This window comes from Tachypleus tridentatus, chromosome 11 (assembly GCF_004210375.1).
Source record: "Tachypleus tridentatus isolate NWPU-2018 chromosome 11, ASM421037v1, whole genome shotgun sequence".
In the NCBI taxonomy this organism is placed as follows: domain Eukaryota; kingdom Metazoa; phylum Arthropoda; class Merostomata; order Xiphosura; family Limulidae; genus Tachypleus; species Tachypleus tridentatus.
The window spans coordinates 28,131,959-28,155,844 of record NC_134835.1 but is presented as its reverse complement, the minus strand read 5'-3'; the positions used below and the strand labels follow the sequence as shown (position 1 = coordinate 28,155,844).

Here is a 23,886-nt window from a genome sequence, read left to right as displayed (position 1 = left end):
TTTGCTGCTTTCAAATTCGGTATAAAACCTTAAAAAACAAGAACTGTGGTATTGCCTGAATAATTATTGCTTAGTTAATTAATAATTTACATTAAAACACGTTCCGTTTTGATGGACTTCCTAAGTTAGAGCCTAGCATCTAACAATTGTATAATATCAGACAGTTACTCTCGTGGGAAACTGGCTTAATTACATATTTTTGGGATCCTTTATTGGAACAAAACTAGAGAAAATTCGCTCGATTTTAATGAGATGATTTCAACCTAGCCGGTGTTCTTTCTAAACATTGTAACTATTCGATACTTCAGTTAGAGCAGCCTGATTCAGGTGGGGAAGAAACGTCCTCCCAGTTATAAACAAGACAATTAAAAGTTGGAGTAATATATTATTAACCTTTATACAGATATGTTTATTTTTGACAGTTTTGTTAATGTTTCTTGTTGTTAATAATTTTTTATCGTTCAATAGATAATTTAATAAAGTTCTACACCGTTGTCTCAGTCCTCTGTGTTTCATCATTGTTGTCATGTTATTAATATAGAATTGCATCAGTTGTATTTATCAGATTCATCAAAGAAAATACATTCACCACTTTCTGATGAACTAGGTTATTTACATATGGTAGTGAACAAGATTTATTAATGAATGATAAAGGGTGACTCATAATCCCGTGTCCAGCGTAAACAATTTGTTTTCTGAAATTTTTGCTACTTGCGTTAGCCCCGTCTAACTTTGAAGTTATAGACGAAAGGAAAGTGCCTTGTCGAGAGCGCACACAGCAAACTCGTGGGCTGCTACTAATTAATGAAAAGTGGGATTAACCGTCACACTATATCTTCTTCATGATTAGGAGGGCAAGTTTGTTCGTAGATTGCGAATCAAGCGCCATAACCGCTCAAGCAACCAAAAAAGTAATGTTTAGATATACAGTCTGTGAACATGTTCTCCATTTATTAAGAATTAACAATTATTTATTTGAAGTTGTCGCGGGTTCGAATCCACGTCAACCAGAGATGCTCGCCCTTTCAGCCATGGGGGAATTATAATGTCGCGGTTAATCCCACTATTCGTTGGTAAAACAGTAGTCTAAGAGTTGGCGGTGGGTAGTGATGACTAGCTGCCTTCCCTCTAGTCTTACACTGCTAAATTAGGGACGGGTAGCGCAGATAGCCCTTGTGTAGCTCTGCGCGAAATTCAAAAAAACAAACAATCTTTCTTGACGTCCTTAATGTTATTTTCCTGATACAGAAAGAAGTTAGGTACTTTCAATGATGCATAAAAGGTTCATATTTCTCTACCGTACTGTGAGTGAAATTCCTGCAATACATGAACTGTTTATTGTATACCATTGATAAATATGTATTAAACAGCTATATCACTCACAGATGCTCGGATATTTTACTGACACACCCGGGAGCGGATGTGGCCTCGTGATTAGTGTGCGAGGACGACGGGCCCAAACACTTCTCATTGCCACATAAACGTGCTCCGTACTTTGTGATCATGGAAGCCTCATAAAACTTATAACCAAATCTCACTTTTGGTCACCCAGAAGTCGCCCGAGAACTTGCGACGAGAGACGTTGACTGCTTGTCATTCCCCTTATTGTTCAAAACTCAGAGGTGATTGCGCGAAGAACCGTAGTCCTTGTGTAGCTTTGCATCAGGATTTTAAACAAACGAAACAACTGATACACCTATATACAAAAATGGTACACCCACTATTTTGATGGTTCTCCAATGGAAAAAATAAATGTTTGACAAAGAAAATATTAGGATCACGAATCCATTATTCTACAAACAGTCAACGTGATCTTCGGATCTTGAGTGTTTGTTTACTATTCAACACACAACTACAGAATGGACTATCTGTACTGTGCCCACTGCGAGTCGTGTAAAGAAACCCGGTTGTTAGCGTTATAAGCTCTTAGACTTTTCCTTGTGTCAGTGTGAGGATTCTTTGAATCTCAAAAACTGGAAATCTGAAAACATTCACTTGAAATATAAGAAAGGCGTGGAACGAAACAGCTTTCTCAAAGACGATTTTGGTCCTTCTTTAGTGAATCTGGGGATTAATCGTGAAGTCTCTGTCGATAGGCCTACCTCTCGATTCTGATTTACTTCCATACAAAGTGCGAGGCCAACGGTTTTCTAATGGTTGTTTCAAAAGTCCGACCGCACAGCAGTCCTAAGGCGCTGCAAATGACTGCTTCACCGATATGACTTTATATATAACAGTATGAATTATATACCGGCGGATATGTGGATATGTCGGGGAAAGAAATTGTGTACACGTGATGTGTGTCACTATTCTAGACTGATATCCTTCTTGGTTATGTTGTGTAATGGAAACGAGGACAGCTTTTGTCAGTGTTCATAGATTATCTCCTGTCATATGTCACTGCACTTTGCTCCCTATCACCTCTGGAGAACGACTTGTTGTGGGTCTTTTTCTGAATAGTGCTGGTGACCCAAGTTGCTCCATATTCTTTTGTTTAACAAAGCCATTAAGTAAAGAGATTTTCTCGTGTAGAAAATTGTAAACCAAGATCTGAACGTATTTTACAATTTGAATGTATGAAAACCTTATGTCAGGAAGCACTTTTGCACATCCTTCTAAAAAGCGATGAATTTTGGGAAACATCACGTTATCTGCGAATCGTCAAACAACGTCAAATTGTAGTTCTGATACATGCTGTTCTACCACAAGACTAACACGGCTTTGGCTGTTATGTCACTCGATGATTTTTCCTTTCATAATCGTTTTAATATAAAGGGATAAACTCTCTATAGCCAATGGTCTTTTTCTAAGAGATTGTTATTTAGAGTCTTCGAAGTCTACCAACGATCTATTAACTCAGTGTTATGTAACAGAATTATGTTACTTTTTACAGTTCACTTAAATACTGGGTGTAATTTATCTTTCACTAACTATAAACACTTTCACACTTCTTCTTGGTGATGCTCAACAACATACATCGTCGCTTAGCAACAAAACTGTCATGTGATTGTTTTTAGGCTAGTTTTGGCGCTTATGGTTAGATACTCAATATTCGTGTTGATTTCTTAGAAATGCTTTTTTTTAAAAACTTCGCTGATGTAGAAGCAAAACAGTTTATTTCTGAAGTTTTATGAACACTGAGTTGCAGTCAAAACCAAAAAATCGAACAATGTTTTAGGTAAGCCTTATGTTACGTTTATGTATTATGCCTAAATTAGACCAAAAATTGCCCTATTATTACCACTGTTATACAGTCAATGGTTAAACAGTTTTTTTTAAGTGGTAACTAAATGTTAATTATGTCTTTTAGTATTTTCACATATATATTACCTATTTTGCATTAAAACATAAAAATAAATAAGCGTTTATTACTACCAACTATATTTCATTCTTTGTACAGTCAAAAAGAGTTGAAAATTTGTCTGAATATCCGCCTGTGTTTTCTACTTCCTGATCTAGAATACAGTAAAAAGGCTCATTTGTGCTGTTTAAGTCTTTCATAGTACACACATACTTTTGTTCACGATAGCATGCCATTTTTTGCGTATTTTTTACTACAAATACGGTGATTAAAGAAAAATTTACTATGATACTGATAAAATAAATAAAGAGTAGATACGTTTTGGAAGTACAGACAAATTGATGTTAGGTAAATTTTCGTTAATTATTTAAAAACGGGTTTACTTCATCTTTGACAGGGCTTCAATACTCGTATATTTAAACGGTAACTTTTTCGGTTTACCGAAATAAAGGGCATTATAGTAACGTTGTGTCATACTATTCTAAAGTTTACACTGATGAAACTTGTAACTATCCCTAGTCTAAGCTGTACAATAAGCTGTTATCTTATTACTATAGATCACATTAGGACTAATGGGACCTGAAACTGACAAGTTCTTTTATTAACACACATGTTTAAACAGCACACAGGAAACGTTACCCAACATCGCTTCTTTGTACTCAATTTTGAATGTTCACATACTTTTGTTGACTTCAATACAACAACTGTCTTAACCTAAACAACTTTAAATGCAGCGTGTTACACAACTTCATATGTATAATTATCGGTCCAGTTTCAACCGATTCTTTGAATGAAACGTCGTTGAAAATATGCTGTTTAATAAACAAGTTACGGACAATTCCAAATTTGAAGGCTGTGCAAGCCTGTCTGTAAAGAAATAGACCTGTCGTGATCACGTTCATTTATCAGTGTTTTTCGCTAAACTGCGTTAGCTTAATCTGTATTTAGAAACCGATGGGTGACTATATAAAACTACATCTTTACGCTGCTCATGAACTTCGTTCAATGAAGTTTAACGTGTCTTATAGATCTGTTTCTTGTAATCCACTTCTCAATCAAGTTACGTGGTGTTACATGGTACAGGAAGTTATGTTAGTATAGTTTACTTGTGCGACGTTAAACTGACTGTCAGTGTTCCAGTTTTCTTTACGTGTCAGTATTGTAACTTCTTTTAATATTAGAACACAGTTTATATATTAATTTGTCTGAATACTGTAGGACTGTTGATGTAACATAATAATTTAGTTTGTCAGGATTGCAAGTAGCAACTAACTTTGATGTTACATTACTGTTTGGGTAGCAGGTTATTCAAGTCCTGCAGGATTGTTTATGTAGCGGTTTATTTAAATCGCACAGAATTTTCATATAGAGTCTTGTTTAATGTCCAATAAAAGCGTTTGTGTCATAACAATTTGTTAGCATTGATTATGTCCAGTTAGTTTGTAACCTGTAAGCATCGAACAAACATTCAGAATCAGGCGAACAGTGATTGTTTTATCAGCTCGAAATACGTAGTCGTTTTCTATATCCTGTAGCAATAGACATCTCACAGCAATGTTCATATAATAGTTCATAGAAGTCGACCGTTATAAGAATGTTATGAAGGAAACAGAGTAAACGTAAGATGTTAGAAACGTAAGCAAAATTAACAATAGATCACTCGCAATTCTCCAATAGAATTAATATTATCACAGAAATGAAAGTGTGCGCTTGAAAATTCAAATTATTGTAGTGATATAAATTATTTATACGTGTGCGTGTGTGTCATGTAGTGGACCCCCGAATATATGTGTATATACAGTTTATTTTGGTGGATTTTTGTGTGTCGTTAAACATTGGTACTGTGTATGTCGGAAATTCCTAAGCATTTACAAGCTTGTTCTTATGCGTATTCTGTTCGTGTGGAGAGAGGTCTGAAGAGAAAGGCTTACAAGCCACGTGTTAAATCACAGTTCTCGGTGGCCATGACAAGTTCGTTATTCAAACAAGCACTACTGAACTGTGATGGCTTATAGTCTAGTTCACAGCCCAAAGATTCTGGGGCTAGCACAGACGTATTTGTTTCGGACTCAAGGTGTTTCCAGAAGCACCGACAGAGATTAATGACTCGGACCTGACTGAACCAGCCTCCGTCTCCCTGGGTCCTGCCACAGGATTTCACTGTCTTTGGGGTCGACAACAATATTGGGTTCCTACAAGTTCACTTCCGTTTCTTTCAATCACAGTATGCTTTTTCAGTTTGAAAGCGATTCATCATTTCACTGACAAAATTCGTAAAGAAAATCAAACACGCACACATAAGAAAATTAAAAATAAGGATTAAAAAAAATGGAAGTGCAACAATGTCTCTCGTTTACCGAGTTTCGAAACGGACAGTTCTTTCCCTTGCTCACTGCTATTTAATTGTACTATAAAAACACGCTAAAGTGATAAATAAAACTACACGTGTTATATTACTTTTAGTTAATGTTGCGAAGAACATATTTGACTATTTATTTCATTTTAATATTTCAAATGGAAAACAAATACAATCGTCTAGCTTGACGATATAAAAGTAATTTGCTGTTATTTGAAGTACTGTGTTTGGTACAACGTACCCTGTTATATAAAAAAATCTAGCATTTCCTACCAATGTGTGCTACAGTCGGCGGGAAGTGTGAGTACGTCTCAGGAGTAATAGATAAGTCTGTCGTTGTTCTACGTGTGGACAGCTTGTTTATTCCATAACGTGAGTTACAGTCGTTTTTTCATAAGTTAATGTTTACCACGTTGGCAATTTTAACCACGTAATAAATACGTTGACCACTATAAGACCTTTGGCACCGATGACATTGACAGCCATGAAGGGAAAGCACACCATTGATATTGATGTAACAACACCGTATTTTTTTTGTTTCTGCTCTATCGATAAATCTACAATAGCTGTTAAAACAGGCGGGAAGCATACACTCAGTGTAAGAGGTAAATTTAAATGGATTTTGAAACACGTAAGTCATCTCCTACACCGCAGAAAGACAAGCACAGCGTGACTCCATGGGCGAAGGTCTTGATTGATGATGTCTGTCAGACGGGCAGCTTGGGTGATTGATACCAGTTTCGCGATCTGCTCCTCTCGGCCAGTAGCGCTCACCTTTACCGACACGGCCGTCGTACCTTGCGTCGTGAGATGACGAGCGAAAGGGATAATGGATGAACACGACACCCGCAGGTCACTTCTTGTCTTGAACACTAATTAGATATAATAACCAGGGAAATGCAAGGAGGAAGAAAGGATTCTACTCACAGAATGCGAGTGTTTAATTATTGGAGGTCATAGGAAATACGGACGAGTAAGTTGGGTCTTGTTTACATATCAGAAACAAACAACAAAAAAAAGGAAACTGAAACCAAACAGACTCACCTTGGTGCTGCTTGCGAGTTGTTTTCTTTTCCTTCATCCAAGGGTATTCCGGGACGCTAACGTTGAGTCCGTTGCCCGAGCCGGGATGCTTTGTTGGCGGTGATGGAGATTGTCCTGTCGCTGTACACACAGCAGGAGCAGAGTGCAGCTGATTTCCATTCTCCAGTTGGCAGAGAGTGGGTGGCATGACCGGTCCGTTCATCGAAGATCCCCTATGAAAAGATTCATTTATATGAGGCAACGCTGTCATGAATTCTGCCATCGACGGCTGGCTGTTGATAAACCCGCTCTCACATCCGTTCTCCATACCGTCCATGGCAGTGAAATCCTCACCAAAATTCCGACATTGGGAAGTAAAATTTTCGTTGTTAATTTCAGCTGCGAGCGTCTTTGCACCACTTGCATTCAACCAGCGCATTTCTGGATTGATAACGGAATCTGACCATTTCTGTTGCGTCACGTGATTACGTGAACCAATGGTAAACTTCACTGGTTCTGTGAATCGGAGAGACGCTAACAGCGACTTTGATCCTCCCGCCATGCGCGTGCTCAGCCCTCCGGATTGCTCCTCCCGTCCGTAAAGAAAACTCTAAAAATTGCAGAGTTCAGGTTCTTGTCTCGTGATACAAGAATCACATCTAAATATTACTTCTTTTTTTTTTCGAGGTACTCCTAACCCTAACTTCCTGACCATCTACATTACTAATTATTGGTTTTACAAAAAGGCCAAAATTTTCACTAAATTAACAGCATCACACAAATCACTGGGGCAAACTAGCTGACGGGTCAGGGTTTCATTTGTTGTGAGGAGGCCAGGCGAAAGGCTCGGGCAGGGCCCCGGGTGTTGCCGATTAGGTCGGTTTGGCTATAAAGTTTAGTTAGTGGGCGCCTCCTTCCCTCGTTAACAGCTGCAGTGCCGTTCTTATTGAGTAGCGAATGGCGGATCACTCGTCGTAATCATTGCGCAACGTGAGGCTGAAGTCGTACACATCCTTGGTGGGTTCGTCCTATACCAGGTGTCGCTACTAACCTTACGGAACTCGGGTGGAGAAGGACCCATTCCTCAGGCCTAGGTTTCGCACACTGTTAGAACATTTCTATCGCAATGTTAGACTGCTCTCTGTCCAAATGTGAGTACCTGGAAGAAAGTAAGGGAAAACTGTCGCCTTCGGCAAGCTGCCAGATAAGTCGACTAATGAGAGACAGACGTGTTTTTTTTTTCTCTCAAGGAATCTGTTCAACGCACAGTTTCATGGGTGAAACCAACGAGGATGTCTCATAGGAGCATTTGTGGCTTAAGCCTAATCTAGTTTTTGGTGAGTGTTTTAAGTTCAATAAATCGTAATTGTTAAAGTGATTATCTTTAGTTTGCTCGATTGGGATTTGCTTTCTGTTCAAACACGTAACACACACGAGATAAAATGTTCACTAGAACTGTTCCATTTTTCTCCTTGCGTGTCTTCTCCTGTTGGGAATGTGTCTTCTTCTGTTGGGAATGTGTGTATTTAATTCTTAGATTTAACTGTCATTATTATTAATCAGCCACAGTAGTGTGGCTAAGCTCAATGGTAGATAAATGAGGGACTGACGAATGGGCCCTACGTTACCTCATGCGACACTCCGCGAGTGGAAGCGAGGGTCTATCGATTTCGCATTTCACGTGTTTCTATTGGGACCTAACGTGTGTGGCGTTCATCTTGCTCGATAAGACCACTGCCAGCATATTACCCGAAATCAGAAGATCTCTTAGAAGGCTACATACAGGAGCTAAGATGGGCACTATTATCGGAGAGAGACGAAATGTAAATAATAAGTGAAAAGCTTTCTCAATCCAGTACATTCAGGGGTACCACTTGGTAAGACGACCTCGATCAGTCTAGATCAGGTAAATGTTGGTCAGAGTGTTAAAACAACACTTAGATCAAGTGCCTCTGGGTAAAAACGTGTTCTTAACTCAATCTGTCGCCACTAGGGGCAGGATTTCAGCGACACGCTCTTTGTGACGTCAACAGCTACTATCTTACGCTCGTACTCGCCTACAGGTAACGTGTTAGTAGCTATCTGTAACTGTGGGAGCACGGACAGTCTCCTCTCTCATTAGTTTTTCTTCTCTACAGTGTTCCAGTCATACAAAAATAATGGACCCACTTCTGTTTTAAAAATAGTTTTGGTCGGATTACACCTGTTATAAAAAACAAAGTGCCCATTCTCTCTGTTTGATATTTCAAATCTAAGTGACACATGAGTCTCGAATAAATTGAATAAAAAAAAAAACACCTACAGGTGAAACCGAAGTGAATAAAGTTAGTTAGTTTGTTAAATTTATATTTTATTTTCAGGCAAATTAACTCCGCTAAAAATAAATTCTGTTTATACAGAGCAAGTAATTTTTCTTATCTGTCTGGTTACATAATACTCGGAAGCAAACCTTTCGACACACGTGGTTTCTTGGTGAGGTTACCGATTTGTTTTAAAAGGCTACTTCCGAGAACATCCATCACAGGTGACGGATGTTTAGCTAGCCGTGCGCAGTGGCTTATCGAGTGAGAACAAGTCGCGTGCGTGTATTATTGTGGCAGCAGTCGTGGGACACTTCTTGGATTCCTCTCACGTAAGACTCATATTAACAAACCCGCAAATTGCAGAGATAAAGCTCATTTATGTGCATTTAGTCTCATGAAACAACTTGTTTAGTCGATAGCTCGCGAAATTAAACTGAATATTACATTCCTACTCTAACAGTGTCATCTAATCGTTTGTTCTTTCTCTTTCAAGGATATTAATGTATAACATTTAAAATCTAACAAACAGTCTGTTTTTGTTTTCATGATATAACACATTCTGCTCACTTAAAGGAAAATACATTACATTCTGTCTATCTAATAAAGAAAAATTAAGGCAGTTTCAAGGAAATACTGTATATTCTGACTATGTTGTTTTGTTTTAAATTTCGCGCAAAGCTACTCGAGGGCTATCTATGCTAGCCGTCCCTAATTTAGCAGTGTAAGACTAGAGGGAAGGCAGCTAGTCATCACCACCCACCGCCATCTCTTGGGCTACTCTTTTACCAACGAATAGTGGGATTGACCATCACATTATAACGCCCCCACGGCTGAAAGGGAGAGCATGTTTGGCGCGACGGGGATGCGAACCCGCGATCTTCTGATTACGAGTCGCACGCCTTAACACGCTTGGCCATGCCGGGCCTAGTGGGATTGACCGTCACATTATAACGATTGAGTGCCTTAACCACCTGGTCATGCCGGAACCATAAATATCATTGTAACGTTTGTGTTTTTTAATTACTTATTAATTACTAATACTTCCTCAGTTCTTATCTATAATTCTCGTTTTTTGTCAGATACAGTTTGTAATTTATTTTTTACCTTTAAGTTTTATTACTATTTGCTCATTTACATGTTAAAGTCCTTTTAAGAAATAATTAACTCTTTTTCTTACATTTCTCTTATATAGTTTCACCATTATATGTAGATCCATAATTTTTTTCATGAATTTGACAGATGGGTTTATTTGTGTGGTATTTATTACTGTGAAGTTTGTTTGGTAGATTCTTTGTTTTCAGTCCAGGTGTTTGTACGAATGATATTCGAGTCTTTCAAGGTAAGTATGATAGATACGTCAATTTGTGTAATCTTCTTTATCGTAATTTTAATAAGTCATTTATTCTCAGACCAGGTTTCTGCATGAATTTTGTTTCAATACCTATGTTATTTTTTGTTTGTTCCTCATGAGATGTTTCCTACGTGTGGCATAATTCCTATGTTAATGTTTTTAAATTATCTTTATTATTTTGGGTATTTATATGCTGAGTTATTTCTTGTATTACTTCATCACTTTTATTGTTTGATTTAAAACAAAGCCGCATTGAGGTATCTGTCGTGTCCACCACGGGGAATCGAATCCTGGAATTTAGCGTTGTACGTTCGTAAAATGACGGTTGTTCTATCGAGGGACATTACTTCTATTATTGCTTTATTGTTGTTGTTGTTTATTATTAAGTACAAAGTTACACGAGGGTTATCTGCGATAGCTGTCCCTAATTTAGCAGTGTAAGACTAGAAGGAAGGCAGCTAGTCTTCACCATCCACCGCCAACTCTTGGACTACTCTTTTACCAACGAATAGTGAGATTGATCGTAACATTATAACGCCCCTACGGCTGAAAGGGCGAACATGTTTATGTTTGGTGCGACCGGGACTCTAACCCGCGACCCTCGGATTACGAGTCGAACGCCTTAACACACTTGGCCATGGCGGGCCACCCTTTTAGGGAATTTAATCTTTGTCAATAACGTCTTTATTTTATCTGTTAGTTTTTTAGGTGCAGAAAGTTATTTAATATACTTACTTCTTGACCAACGTCGTGTGCTGACCGTCAGTTGATGTGTGTTCCAGTTATGTTTGTTCTTTGTATTTTATTCTGAATACGGAAAACTAACATAAATATTTTTATGCCCCCTTTAATTTTATTGAACGACCTCTAGCACACGTGAATTATGTTTAAACAATTTAACAGTTGACATAAACTGTATTCTTTTTTCTTGTTTACCAAAATAAAAAATTGAAACGTCTTAGTTTCGGCTTTCGTGAAATTGACATAAAAACGGTGATATTTTATACGAGATTCCTGCTATACAAAACAAACTCAAAATTAATCTTATAAGTCCTAAGGAAGTTTTCTTAAAGTTTTTACTTGTATTTCTGAAACAGGAGTCTTAAACCTCTGCTACAGTACTTGCTACAATTTCTCTTGATCTGGAGTGTAATATTACAACATACATGGCATATCATGTCAGCACAGTAGGAGCCCCGAGAAAAAATTCAAAAATAATAAACTTGCTAACATAATTTCCGGATATCTAATATATAACTTTTTGGCGATAGAGGGAAATAAAAATAGTTATGAAAGGTTCTATTTAACAGCAAAGATTAAATACTGCTTCATTGCGCATGACAAGTGTATCTTAGTGAAAACCACCCACCAGGGGAAATTAGTATGTTACAAGGCGTTTCACACAACGATAAGCGACAGGTGATATTATCTGTTTCATTTTCTTAAGCTCAAAAGCAAGATACCATGTTTTGTTTTGTTGTTATACTGTATGATAGCAGAGAGGAAAAGCATATTAGTAGGATCTCACAGTTTTCACTGCTTAACAGTAAGAAACACCAAATGTTTCTTCCATATTTAAGTTGTCAGTTTACCAAGAGCTATAAATTCTGTCCATAACACTGAACGATATGAAATTTTGTATACGTGATGCTGAGAACACGGTACTATGTTCCACCATAGAGGGAGAGATAAAAACATAGTGCATTTTACAAAGAGCGTTCTTCAACCGGATAACAAGAGATAACAAGAGACTTTTATAAATTATTAAACACATAAGAACCATGCAGATGTGTATGTCTTTTAAAATTATAAAATATCTGAAAGAACAGAGAGTGGTACATCTTTCTAAGTAATTAGAAACATCAGGACATAGCCCTGAGTTTGATAATATACTGCTTGCAGGGTCTTGATATTTGTAGTAAGTTAGGAAGGTATAGAATCTTGTATGGTCCTGATGTTTCAAACTACTAAGGAACATCAGGACCATACAAGATTGTACATCTTCCTAATATCAGGACCTTATATGCAGCATATATCAAACTCAGGGCTGTGTTTTCAAATAAAGATGATATTATTTTATCGCACGATATTTTGGCAGTCGTAATAAAAACACAGTAACATGCTTTGAATTAAATGCTTACTAGTGACGGATTTAGGCATAGCGAACACTCATGAGTCATTATGTATATACAGTTGTGAGAAATATAGATATATGTTCTAAATAGCACTGATGACTAAAGAGAAAAACACGATGTTAGTGATGCACAACAAATATTTAAAAATGAGATCGTCCCCAGTCTCTAAGCTTTTACTCAATAATAATAATCCAGTAAATTATTCAGTAAATATTTTTATTGTACTTCGAGACTGGGGAAGGTCTCATTTTTATACATTTGTTGTGTGTCACAAGACATTGTTTTGTATAAAGGCTGCATTAATTAAATAAACCTTAAAATATGCAAACTAATAAAAGCTGTTTAAGCTCAGGTAAAATAAAGACATATGAAAAACAAAAGATATTTTGATTCAGTAAGTTATAAGTTAGACGTACAAACATATATTAATGAAATGTAACAGAACCCATATGAACAGATACAAGAAACTGTAACACATCTGAAGCTGGAAATTAGCATTATAGTTTCATGTACTACAGTAACTTTTAAACAGCGTAATAGTTGTAGCCTGTAGATTCGTGTTGAAGGCTAAAAGTTCTGTACTACAGTAACTTTAAAACAGTAGAACAGTGTTAGTCTGTAGGTTCGTGTTGAAGGCTAACAGTTCTGTACTACAGTAACTTTTAAACAGTAGAACAGTGGTAGTCTGTAGGTTCATGTTGAAGGCTAACAGTTCTGTACTACAGTAACTTTTAAACAGTAGAACAGTGGTAGTCTGTAGGTTCATGTTGAAGGCTAACAGTTCTGTACTACAGTAACATTTAAACAGTAGAACAGTGGTAGTCTGTAGGTTCATGTTGAAGGTTAACAGTTCTGTACTACGGTAATTTGTAAACAGTAGAACAGTGTTAGTCTGTAGGTTCATGTTGAAGGTTAACAGTTCTGTACTAGTAATTCGTAAAGAGTAGAACATCGCTAGTCTGTTGGTTCATGTCGGAGGCTAGCAACCTACATCGGTTTGAAAGACTGTACACTCTTTGTCGGCCTGAAGCAACGAATGGAAATTCATACACCTTTACCACACCCAATCACGAAATCTTACATAAACATTTGCTGAAACACGTAGGGGTTCAGTGAACTAGGTGGAAGATAAATGTTGAAAACAAATGTTTCTCAATGGGCGTGTGTTCAGTTCTTTTAAAAATCAAGAATTTAAAAAAGTTGGTAATGGAGCACTAATTGTACTGTGCTCTAGACACTATAAAATTAATGTACTCGTCACAGTAAAACTAATACTGTATGCATTGAAATTAGTGCTACTGACACAGTGAAATTAGTGTTCCAGACACATTGAAATTAGTGCTCTAGCAAGAAAAAAATCAGTGCCCCATACAGAATGAAATCATTGTTCGAGATACAACAAAATTAGCACCATTGACACAATGAAATGTTGATGAAATATACCTACTAACTTAAAATCATATAAATGTAAAAATCACTTCAATAGAGAAATAAATACAGATATAACGAAAACTGATGTCATGTTCAGATTAAATACTCAGAAGCTAAGTCTGATACAATTTCCAGTATTAGCGAATGAAATAAACGCGAAGTCCAGGAAGTGAAACTTGATACTTCTGAGCAGTTTTTGCAATTTCAGCTGTAAAGATATTATAAAAGTGACAGTCAGTTTCGTTGTTCGAAGGCCCGGCATGGCCTAGCGCGTAAGGCGTGCGACTCGTAATCCGAGGGTCGCGGGTTCGCGCCCGCGTTGCGCTAAACATACTCGCCCTCCCAGCCGTGGGGGTGTATAATGTGACGGTCAATTCCACTATTCATTGGTAAAAGAGTAGCCCAAGAGTTGGCGGTGGGTGGTGATGACTAGCTGCCTTCCCTCTAGTCTTACACTGCTAAATTGGGGACGGCTAGCACAGATAGCCCTCGAGTAGCTTTGTGCGAAATTCCCAAACAAACAAACAAATCGTTGTTCGATTCACATGGCTAGATAAAACTCCTAGGGCGGTGAGTGCTTTTATCTCGCTGCATTTCCCTCTGGCCAGTAATTTAAAATTACGGGTGGCTATAACCGAGCCCTAAAACTCCTGATTTACTCGTTTACTTCACGCGCATGTGAGGTGCCCAATTTCAATTCACGATTTCTAAATAGCGATTTTTTTTTCAAACAGCGCGAAATAAAAAAAAAATTATAAAGTAAGTTAAAACATTTTTAACAGCATTATTTACAACTGATCCTGTGGTTTCTCATTTCACTCAACATGGATGTTTTTCGGTGTCGTATTGGATGTCATTGTCTTGAGGTTACCGAAAAGATTTCGGTTACAAGGCCTTCAAAACAGACCTTCCTCGTGGGTCGGTTGCTAGTGGAACTTATCAAGTTTTCACTACTCTCGTTTCATAGTTAACGTGCACTGAATGATCAATGGACTTTTCTAGATAGTTTATCATTTTCGAAAGATATTCGCCATCATATGTTTTTTTTTCTCTTCTTTTCCTTTAACTTTCATGCAATATTCCGTGTAGCAAATAGTGGACACCTAAGTGACAAAGCGCGTGCCAGTTTTGACAAAATCTGTGTAGTTTACATAAGGTTTTATTGCTCGTTCAATGTAGCGTGTCAAAACTCTATCCAAAGAAAGCCATCAGGTCTTGTTACAGGCAATGATTTGCGTGCGAATATACGTCGAGGCCCCGTACGAAACGGTTCTCTAATGTCGCCCTATTAACGTTACATCAGGTTGCTTAGAAAGAGCTATTACATAGAGAGCTAAATGCCATTGTCATTTTATGCTGTTGAAGAAAAAAAAATGTCATGGACGCTTTGAATGTCAAAACATACAGTGCTTGACGGCAATAATTCATTACAACAAACTGAAAAAAACAAACAAACAGGCCTTTACTTTCAGCGGCTCAAACCCGTGTGCGTATTGCAGGTGAAGATAAACTGGGGTCATCATAATTCTATTTTTTCAATTACTGCAGAAACAAACTGAAAAAAAAAAGACTTAATTAATATAATCTGATGGAAAGCACTTTGAACAATAAATCTCATCAAGGGTAGAAATTAATGATCCTTGCATTTAGGTTGTTATAACAGCATATTGACCATAATTGGTCGGGGAATGTTCGTTTACTTATTATAAGCGAATGATGATAATAAATCTACCTAAAATAAATATGCCTGAATTACGTGCTCTCCGAAGCAGGTAACTGACTGCCACTTGAATTTCAAAGCACTTTACAGATTATACGAATTACATATTACTATTAGGTATGTATTTATTCAACTTGGGGTATTGAAACAGCTTTATTCTAGACATTATAAATGTCTAATTGTTATAAGGGTTAACATTAGTGGAGTGGATTTTTTTTAAGATTATAAAATAATTGAATTTCATTGCTGTAAAATAAATTTCATAAAAAAAAGTAGCCAGATGTGGCTCAGTAGTTAGCGTGACAGTGACACTAAATCTGAATATTTGTGGTTCGTGTCTCGAAAAAGGGCATGGATTGCGTTATAAGAATAAAAATCAGATTTCACTATTTGATCAGGCGGAATCAGATCAGAAGTTCATAGTCGATGCTGTTGACTAGTTGTCTTTCCTCTAATTCAATAATTCACAAACTCTTTTAGTTTGAGGCTTCCTTAATGTGAATAAAAACCTATATCTTTAGCACGGTGATTGAAAAAATAGTCTCGTAATAAGAACAGTAACTATTTCATTCTGACATAGTGTATCATTTAATTAATTCGACATAAGTTTTTATCGGGTTTTTGTTTATTTTAGAGTTCAAATTAATTCGACATCTTTGTTTTCGGCCTATTTTTTGAGGCCACCAGGGTGAGTGGGGCGGGGCTTCCACTCTGGTAAACACTGGTTTAATCTTTCAGTTCAAAATTAGGGATGTGAAGATAGATGGTCCTTATATGACATTGGGCAAAATCTGATACAAACAAACAGAAGAACGTTTAAGGTATCTACACAATTAAATAAGAAAAAAAACAACATTAGTTGAGATGAAATGCGTATTAAAATTATAATCATGTTTCTTATGCAAATGAAATTTAAAGCAAACGTGGCCAAAGTGTATTAAAAAGTGAAAAAAATTAAAATCTGTACGAGGAAGGAATAATCGTGGGGGACAATGTTTTGACAAAATAACTTTCAAAGGATCCTAAAACTGAAACGTTGATCACATAACACCTCTTCTCATTATAACGCCTCCACGGCTGAAAGGGCGAGCATGTTTGGTGTGACTGAGATTTGAACCCGCGACCCTTGGATTACGAATCGAGTACCTTAACCACCTGGCCATGGTGGGCCCGAAATTGAAAGGAAACATTTAATGATCCAATGATGGATGATGAAGCTCAAATTTAAATTTTAGAACGTGTAGGAACTAGAATACTGAGTGTTAGATACTGTTAGACTAACCATTGTTTTGAGTTCAGAAATAAGTTAAAACACACCACTTATCATGATTTTTATTTGTTTATGCAATGGCACCGGAATTGATGAGATATGTGGATACATCACCTATTAATTTGGCAGAATGTAGTTCATACTGAGGCTATACTCCTGGAAGGTTAGGTGTTCATCATGAATCGGTTTTAGTAAAAATTAGTAACTTTTGGTTCAAAACTAATGAAGAAGTCTTGACTCCAAAACTCACACTTAAGTGATGTAACAGGTGCTGAGATTAATATATAAGCTTCACGTTTCGTTTCGTTACATTCTTCGTTTGTTTTTTTAATTAATTAAAATAGGACTTTGGTTTGATTTTGGTAGCTTGTCTTAAAATAATGTTGTAAATCCAGTTTGTAAGTATGTCTACTGATTATATATGATAAGTTAATCCAGATGTGAGTATGTTCACTGATTTTATATGACAAGTGAATCCAGTTCGTAAGTGTGCCTGCTGATTCTATATAATAGGTAAATCCAGGTTGTAGGTATGTCCATTGATTCTATATGACAAGAGAATCCAGTTTGTAAGTATGCCTACCGATTACGTAGAACAACTTCATAGTTAAAACAATTACTCAGAGTTTGAGGTAAAGTTAAGATAAGGTAAATAAAAAAAAGTCGCTTCAGTAGCGAAGTTAATAAACAAGTCTCTCTGTTATGAAAAAACAACAACAACTACAATCGCCCCTACTGTACTGTAAACAAAGTTTCATTGGCTGATTTTAACCCTCGTCTTCCAGATAAATCAAAATAATTATTTACAGCTACCACGCAGGCGCATGAGTAAACATAACTGACAGTTTTGTCACTGGGTTCTTAGTTTGGACAGCGTCTGTCGTAGGCTCGACATATCTTCTCTCTCAGGGGATCGCATAGATTTGTACCAGAGCAAGTGTTAATGTGCGTTTGTCTGGGTTTTTATAGTTGTTAGGTGGAAGATATGATTTATGATGTGTCCGTTGGGGATTTACTGGCCTCTAGGAAGTTCCATTAATGTTGTAAGGGTGTACAGTAGTTTACGACTCTGGTGAGGGGAGCTACTAGCTTGTCAGAGAGTGACGTATACGCGATGAAAGAAGTGTAGGACTGGCATATTACAAAAAACAGTCACTGAGATGGTTAGCAGTTTTTTTCTTTAATCGAATGCAACAATAAAATACTGCAATTGAAACGTGCAAGAGAAAAATGAACTTTATACCAATATCGTACAATAACTTACAATGTAAGTTGCTGAACACTAACCGAAAATAAAACTTACAAAAGTTGTCCTTTATTTAGGACTAACATCTGAATCATGTCATCGAAATTTTGATTAATATCTAAAATACTGGTGAGACCAGGATATGCTGTATAACGGAAATTAGAAGGAAAAAAAGTAACTTTTATTAAGTATCAATAACTAGGCCTATCTGCCATGGGAGTGGATGGGTGTGCAAAATTTAAGACAAGTGACAATGAACACGACTTCAAGTTATACCAAATGCCTTAAACTTTAAGGCTTAAAGACAGACATGATCATTTTTCAGGAAGGGGGAAGTGTCCCCCCTGCGAATGCCCATAATAATAGCTGCTGCAAATAAAATACAAGAACAAAATACCGACACAGATCGTATGAAAATAAAAACCACAATATAAAAGTTCGGTTCCGTGTGTTTCAACTTCAGAAAGTCCCCTTACACACACCTCATACAACCTTAATGTCGTCTTCCTAATTCAGTTGTTATAAGCTTGTTGTTAATAACGTCTGGTTGGAATGTGGAGGACGCCTAGCTAGTCCTGACAGTTAACTGAAGGAGAGACAGGTGCTCCACGTTAGATCTTTTCTCCCTTTCATAGCCGCCCTTCCCCACCCCAATTTGCAAGACACCCGCACCTGCTTCTATGTACTGTTTCAAAAGCGTCTCTGTTTTGGGAATACATTCTCACGGGATTGGAGCGTTCGGCTCTTGTTCATCAGCAGGAAGGAATGTCCGATACTCGGATTAACTCGATAGGTGGTCGAGTCTTGGCCGAGCTTGGTCGATCAATTAGAATTGGCTTAGTCTTGAGAGCGTGAAATGTAAGCTATCAGTGCGGAGTTTCAATAAACCCTAATTATTACTCCTTCCTGCTCGTTTTGATACTGGAACTCATGCGCTTCGTTCTCATTTACCTATTTAATCTCATTTTCCGCTGTCCTCAGAGGGACCGCTAAGAGACTGGAGTCGATTACAGTGAACGTTACCTCTTCTTCGGCGGGTCCTTACAAACAGATTCTCGGGTGATTGAACGATAAGGAACTGACTTACAGATATATAGCCGTGTGTAAGGTGAATAAATTACGTGTAAACAAAGATGTCGAAAGAAACACGGAAGTAAACCACCATTACCAAAGCTTAAATCTTTGGGGTGAAGGACCTTATAATTCAATTGCTATCCTTCCGATTCGTCCTATGAATTTTTAGATTTACAAAACTTCTTACTTTGATCTACAAAGCGCACTGTCTTAATATCAACCCAACATGATAGTTAGATTGGTAAAACTTGTTCGCTCATCATCTCGTGAAACAAATTAAGCAGAGTTTCTAATAAAATATGCAACTCTGAGACCTGGGATGACAAGCTGGTTAGAAAGAATCCCAGTCTCATCAAATATGCTCGCCCTTTCAGCCGTAAGAGCGTTAGAATGTGACGGTCAATCTCATTAGTTGTTAGTAAAAGAGTAGCACAACAGTTGGCGGTGATGACTTGCTGTCTTCCCTCTAGTCTTTCACTGCTAAATTATGAACGGCTGGCGAAGATATCCATTGTGTAGCTTTTCTCGAAATTCATAACAAGCAAACAACAAATGAGCTGTTATTCTGTGCTTCCAGGAAATAATGAAATAATGTTATTTTCTTATTAATAGCTCGTAACTCAACGGAGCATAGTGTCTTCGAGAAGGTTACTGCATAACCTATTGTTTCTATGCTATCGAATTCTCTTGGTCCAACATTATACTGATTTACCATTTTCTATTGACTCCTGGTATTGTATAATAACAATCATTTGCTTAAGCTATTTCGAATCAAGTATTAAAATGTATTTAACTAACTTGTTTGTATTTTGTCAGTTATTTTAAAATAATGTTTTATATAAAAATTAATAAAAGACTTACATAATTCTTCTCACTGGCTGATAGCAGTAAATTACATTACTTCCTAGTTTTTATAAAAATATATTAGTTTAATTTTATAGATGGCAGTGCCGTAACTTGTTTTTTAACATATTCGTTGATGTTGCTATGCTTCCAAAATGATATCCATAAATGATTCTATTCTTATAACTTGGATTTTTTTTTGTTGCTTTTATCGTGCAAGTTCTACGAAATTCCGATGAAAAGCCACAGTAACGCACGTGCTAAACGTCATTTCTACCACCGTAACAACGATTATTATGGCCTCCAGAAGCAGAGGAAGCTCGAAAGAGAAGTTAAAAACTTAAAGAGAATTACAAATTATTTATTATAGTTATCAATATTTATATTTTTGTATTATTTTTTTTCTAATTACGTAATAATACGCATAAATAAAAGTGGTTACGTGAAAAGCAAATCGAGCACGCCCTCTAACGACAGTATTAAGCCTCTCTGTTGTTAAGTGTTTTAATATGCTATTTGGGTAACTCCAGTGGCTCGCAGAAGTCATTTTCGCTGGTTTAACCTTTGAACCCGTAGAGCTATCGTACCTGCTGTTAGCGATGATTCTTCTAACAGTCACAAACAACAGATTGCCCATAAAACGTGCCCACTGAGTTGAGGAGTGTTACTGGGCTATTCAGTCTCAAGTAACGGCTATAAATAGCACGTATATGCACTTAAACGCTTAGTGTTTTCACTTTAATGTAGCAATAAATTTTCAACCCCATCTAGATTAAGCGGTTGGATGAGGCAAACCAAATAAAATATAATAAATTGGATTTTGAAGAGTAGTAGGATTTGGACGTAGTGTTGTATAGCTTACTTACATCGGTACAAAATACAATTACATGAAACTGGTTCACTGGTGTATAGAAGTGAAAAATATCCGTAGTAATAGGATATTACTAGCGTGCAATGCGTAAATTGTATTGTCTTTAAAAGGTCTGTCTTTTAACATTCGAATGTAATAGAATCGAGACCGTCTAACGAAAACAGCGTTTTACTGAACAGATTAAGAATTGCTCCCCGTATTTACAGAAATATTTTCTAATACAGAATTAGAAAAAAATCTATACGATACGTTTTGTCGGGTAGTTTTTAGCAGTACTACAGAAGGAAATTAAAAGCACATTGATTGTGCTCAGAATGATTTAATGTATTCATATAATTTTTTCTCTTACAACAGCTTTAAAATAACTTTGTTTTACAATTACCCAAGAAACTGAAACATGAAAATTGAAATGACCTATGAGAAGAAATTCTCACAAATGTTGAGAAGTATATCTCACAAATTGTTATCTTCTCTCAGTTTGTTTATTGTTTTTATTTTACAAAACTGCTAATATAGAACGACTCTGGCAGAAAATCGTAATTACCATGAGAATATCGATATTTTAGGAAGCTGAGAACCAGTTTTTTTGGTATATAAGCCGTTTCACTGATGGCTGAAGAGTTGAAGTAAGGTTCATAAAAAAGACGACGAGAACCTCAGATAAATGGGTTTCATTTTACTCGACGTTTCGAGGTTCTATGGAGTGTCAGAAGTTTCTAACCAGATTTCAGATCATAGTTCGGTCTTTGTAGAGGGTGAAAACAGAAATTGGTTCTGTAATACCTTTGTAAAACATCTGCTTACAACACATTCAAAGTGTGAAAGGCAGTAGATGGTTCTGTAATATCTTTACTATAAATAAACATTTAGTAGTTAGTGTTGTTGTTTAGCAACAGTAGATGGTTTTGTAATACCTTTACTATAAATACACATTTAGTAGTTAGTGTTGTTGTTTATCAACACATTTAAAGTGTGAAAGGCAGTAGATGGTTCTGTAATATCTTTACTATAAATAAACATTTAGTAGTTAGTGTTGTTGTTTAGCAACAGTAGATGGTTCTGTAATACCTTTATTATAAATAAACATTTAGTAGTTAGTGTTGTTGTTTAGCAACAGTAGATGGTTCTGTAATACCTTTACTATAAATAAACATTTAGTAGTTAGTGTTGTTGTTTAGCAACAGTAGATGGTTCTGTAATACCTTTACTATAAATACACATTTAGTAGTTAGTGTTGTTGTTTAGCAACACATTCAAAGTGTGAAAGGCAGTAGATGGTTCTGTAATATTTTGACTTTAAAATAAACATTTAGTGTAGTTGTTTAGGAACATGTTTCTTAACATGCACTAAATAATAGTGTGTTTGTGTGTGTTTTCTTATAGCAAAGCCACATGGGGCTATCTGCTGAGCCCACCGAGGGGAATCGAACACCTGATTTTAGCGTTGTAAATCCGAAGACATACCGCTGCACTAGCGGGGGGCGTAAATAATAGTGGTAGTAACAAATAGTGAAATGTCTGTATGTTTGTGTAGGTATGTTATTTTAACTTATTTGTCCGCGTTAATAAGCGTTATTATTCTGTGTTGTTTTCCACCTGCATGAATACGCCTTAGATAACCATCTGTTACAGATACGCGTTAGACGTTAAACATTTCTCGCTGCGTTTTGATAAGAGGCGTCAGTGCAACAGCGAATCTTCATTTCTCAACATAGTTAAAAGTCTATTTTTTTTTCTTAACACTACATGGTTTTATTGAACAGACGAGATTCATTACATATTTTGTGATGTGTACCTACGACTAAAGTGATTGTTTTGTCCTTGAATACTTATAATTATAATAACACTCGTATAAATCAACATAAATTTGCCTGTTTATTTAAAAACAAATGTTTAAAATTTCATTAATTATTGAAAGTTAGTATTTTGTTTTCAAGGCCTGGCTGTTTAAATGCATCGAATTATTTAAGAACATTTTTGTTTTCTTTTAAAATAATGAACAAGTTGGATATTAAAATACATCAAACGTTGAACATTTCTTTTGTTATGCGAGAGTTGAGTTGAACATTTCTCCTGGTATGCGACAGTTGGGTTGAACATTTCTCCTGTTATGCGACAGTTGGGTTGAACATTTCTCGTGTTATGCGAGAGTTGGGTTGAGCAATAAATTTGAGTTCATGTTTATGTGGTCATTGTGTATGGGGACTCTAGCATTGTGTATGGGGACTCTAGCATTGTTTACAAAACATACATTTTTATATGTAGGAAAACAATTCTAATGATAACATATCCATCATCAGTGATGCTCCCCAGTACCTCAGATGTAAGATATCCATCATCAGTGATGCTCCCCAGTACCTCAGCTGTAAGATATCCATCATCAGTGATGCTCCCCAGTACCTCAGCTGTAAGATATCCATCATCAGTGATGCTCCCCAGTACCTCAGATGTAAGATATTTATCATCAGTGATGCTCCCCAGTACCTCAGATGTAAGATATCCATCATCAGTGATGCTCCCCAGTACCTCAGATGTAAGATATCCATCATCAGTGATGCTCCCCAGTACCTCAGCTGTAAGCTTCTAAACTAGAATTTGGGGCTTGATACCCCGTTGGGGACAACAAAGAAAGCCCATTGTCAGTAGTTTTGTGCTTAATCAAAGTAAAACCATGACTGCCATGTTCGTAATATAATTCATACATTAATATTTAAGTGGAAAATTAATGTTTATAAATTACATGCAATTTCTTTCTTTTCATATAAATATTACCATTTGCAAACACCTACACTAGTACACATGAAGTTTAATTAATTATGAGCATATAAATATTACCATTTGAAAACACTTACACTAGTAAACATAAAGGTTAATTAATTACGAGCATATAAATATTACCATTTACAAGCACTTACACTACTAAACATGAAGGTTAATTAATTACGAGCATATAAACGTTACC

At 36.6% G+C, this 23,886-nt stretch overlaps 1 protein-coding gene and 1 long non-coding RNA gene across 3 annotated transcripts in view; one reads left to right on the top strand and one right to left on the bottom strand.

Annotated features, from left to right (window-relative positions):
- Positions 1 to 7,718, bottom strand: part of LOC143231818 (uncharacterized) — a 78,767-nt gene extending 71,049 nt beyond the window's left edge. Inside the window, exon 1 of the mRNA XM_076466477.1 lies at positions 6,702 to 7,718. Within this exon, the coding sequence (XP_076322592.1) occupies positions 6,702 to 7,242 (541 nt within the window). The 5' untranslated portion in view covers positions 7,243 to 7,718. The remainder of the gene's footprint in view (positions 1 to 6,701) is intronic.
- Positions 7,719 to 7,892: 174 nt separating this feature from the next.
- Positions 7,893 to 23,886, top strand: part of LOC143231829 (uncharacterized) — a 42,351-nt gene continuing 26,357 nt past the window's right edge. Inside the window, exon 1 of one of the 2 annotated variants that reach the window (XR_013017226.1) lies at positions 7,893 to 8,017. This is a non-coding gene — a long non-coding RNA (uncharacterized LOC143231829). Of the gene's footprint in view, positions 8,018 to 9,208; positions 9,313 to 23,886 lie in introns of those variants that run through there. The other variant, XR_013017228.1, reaches the window with a different exon arrangement.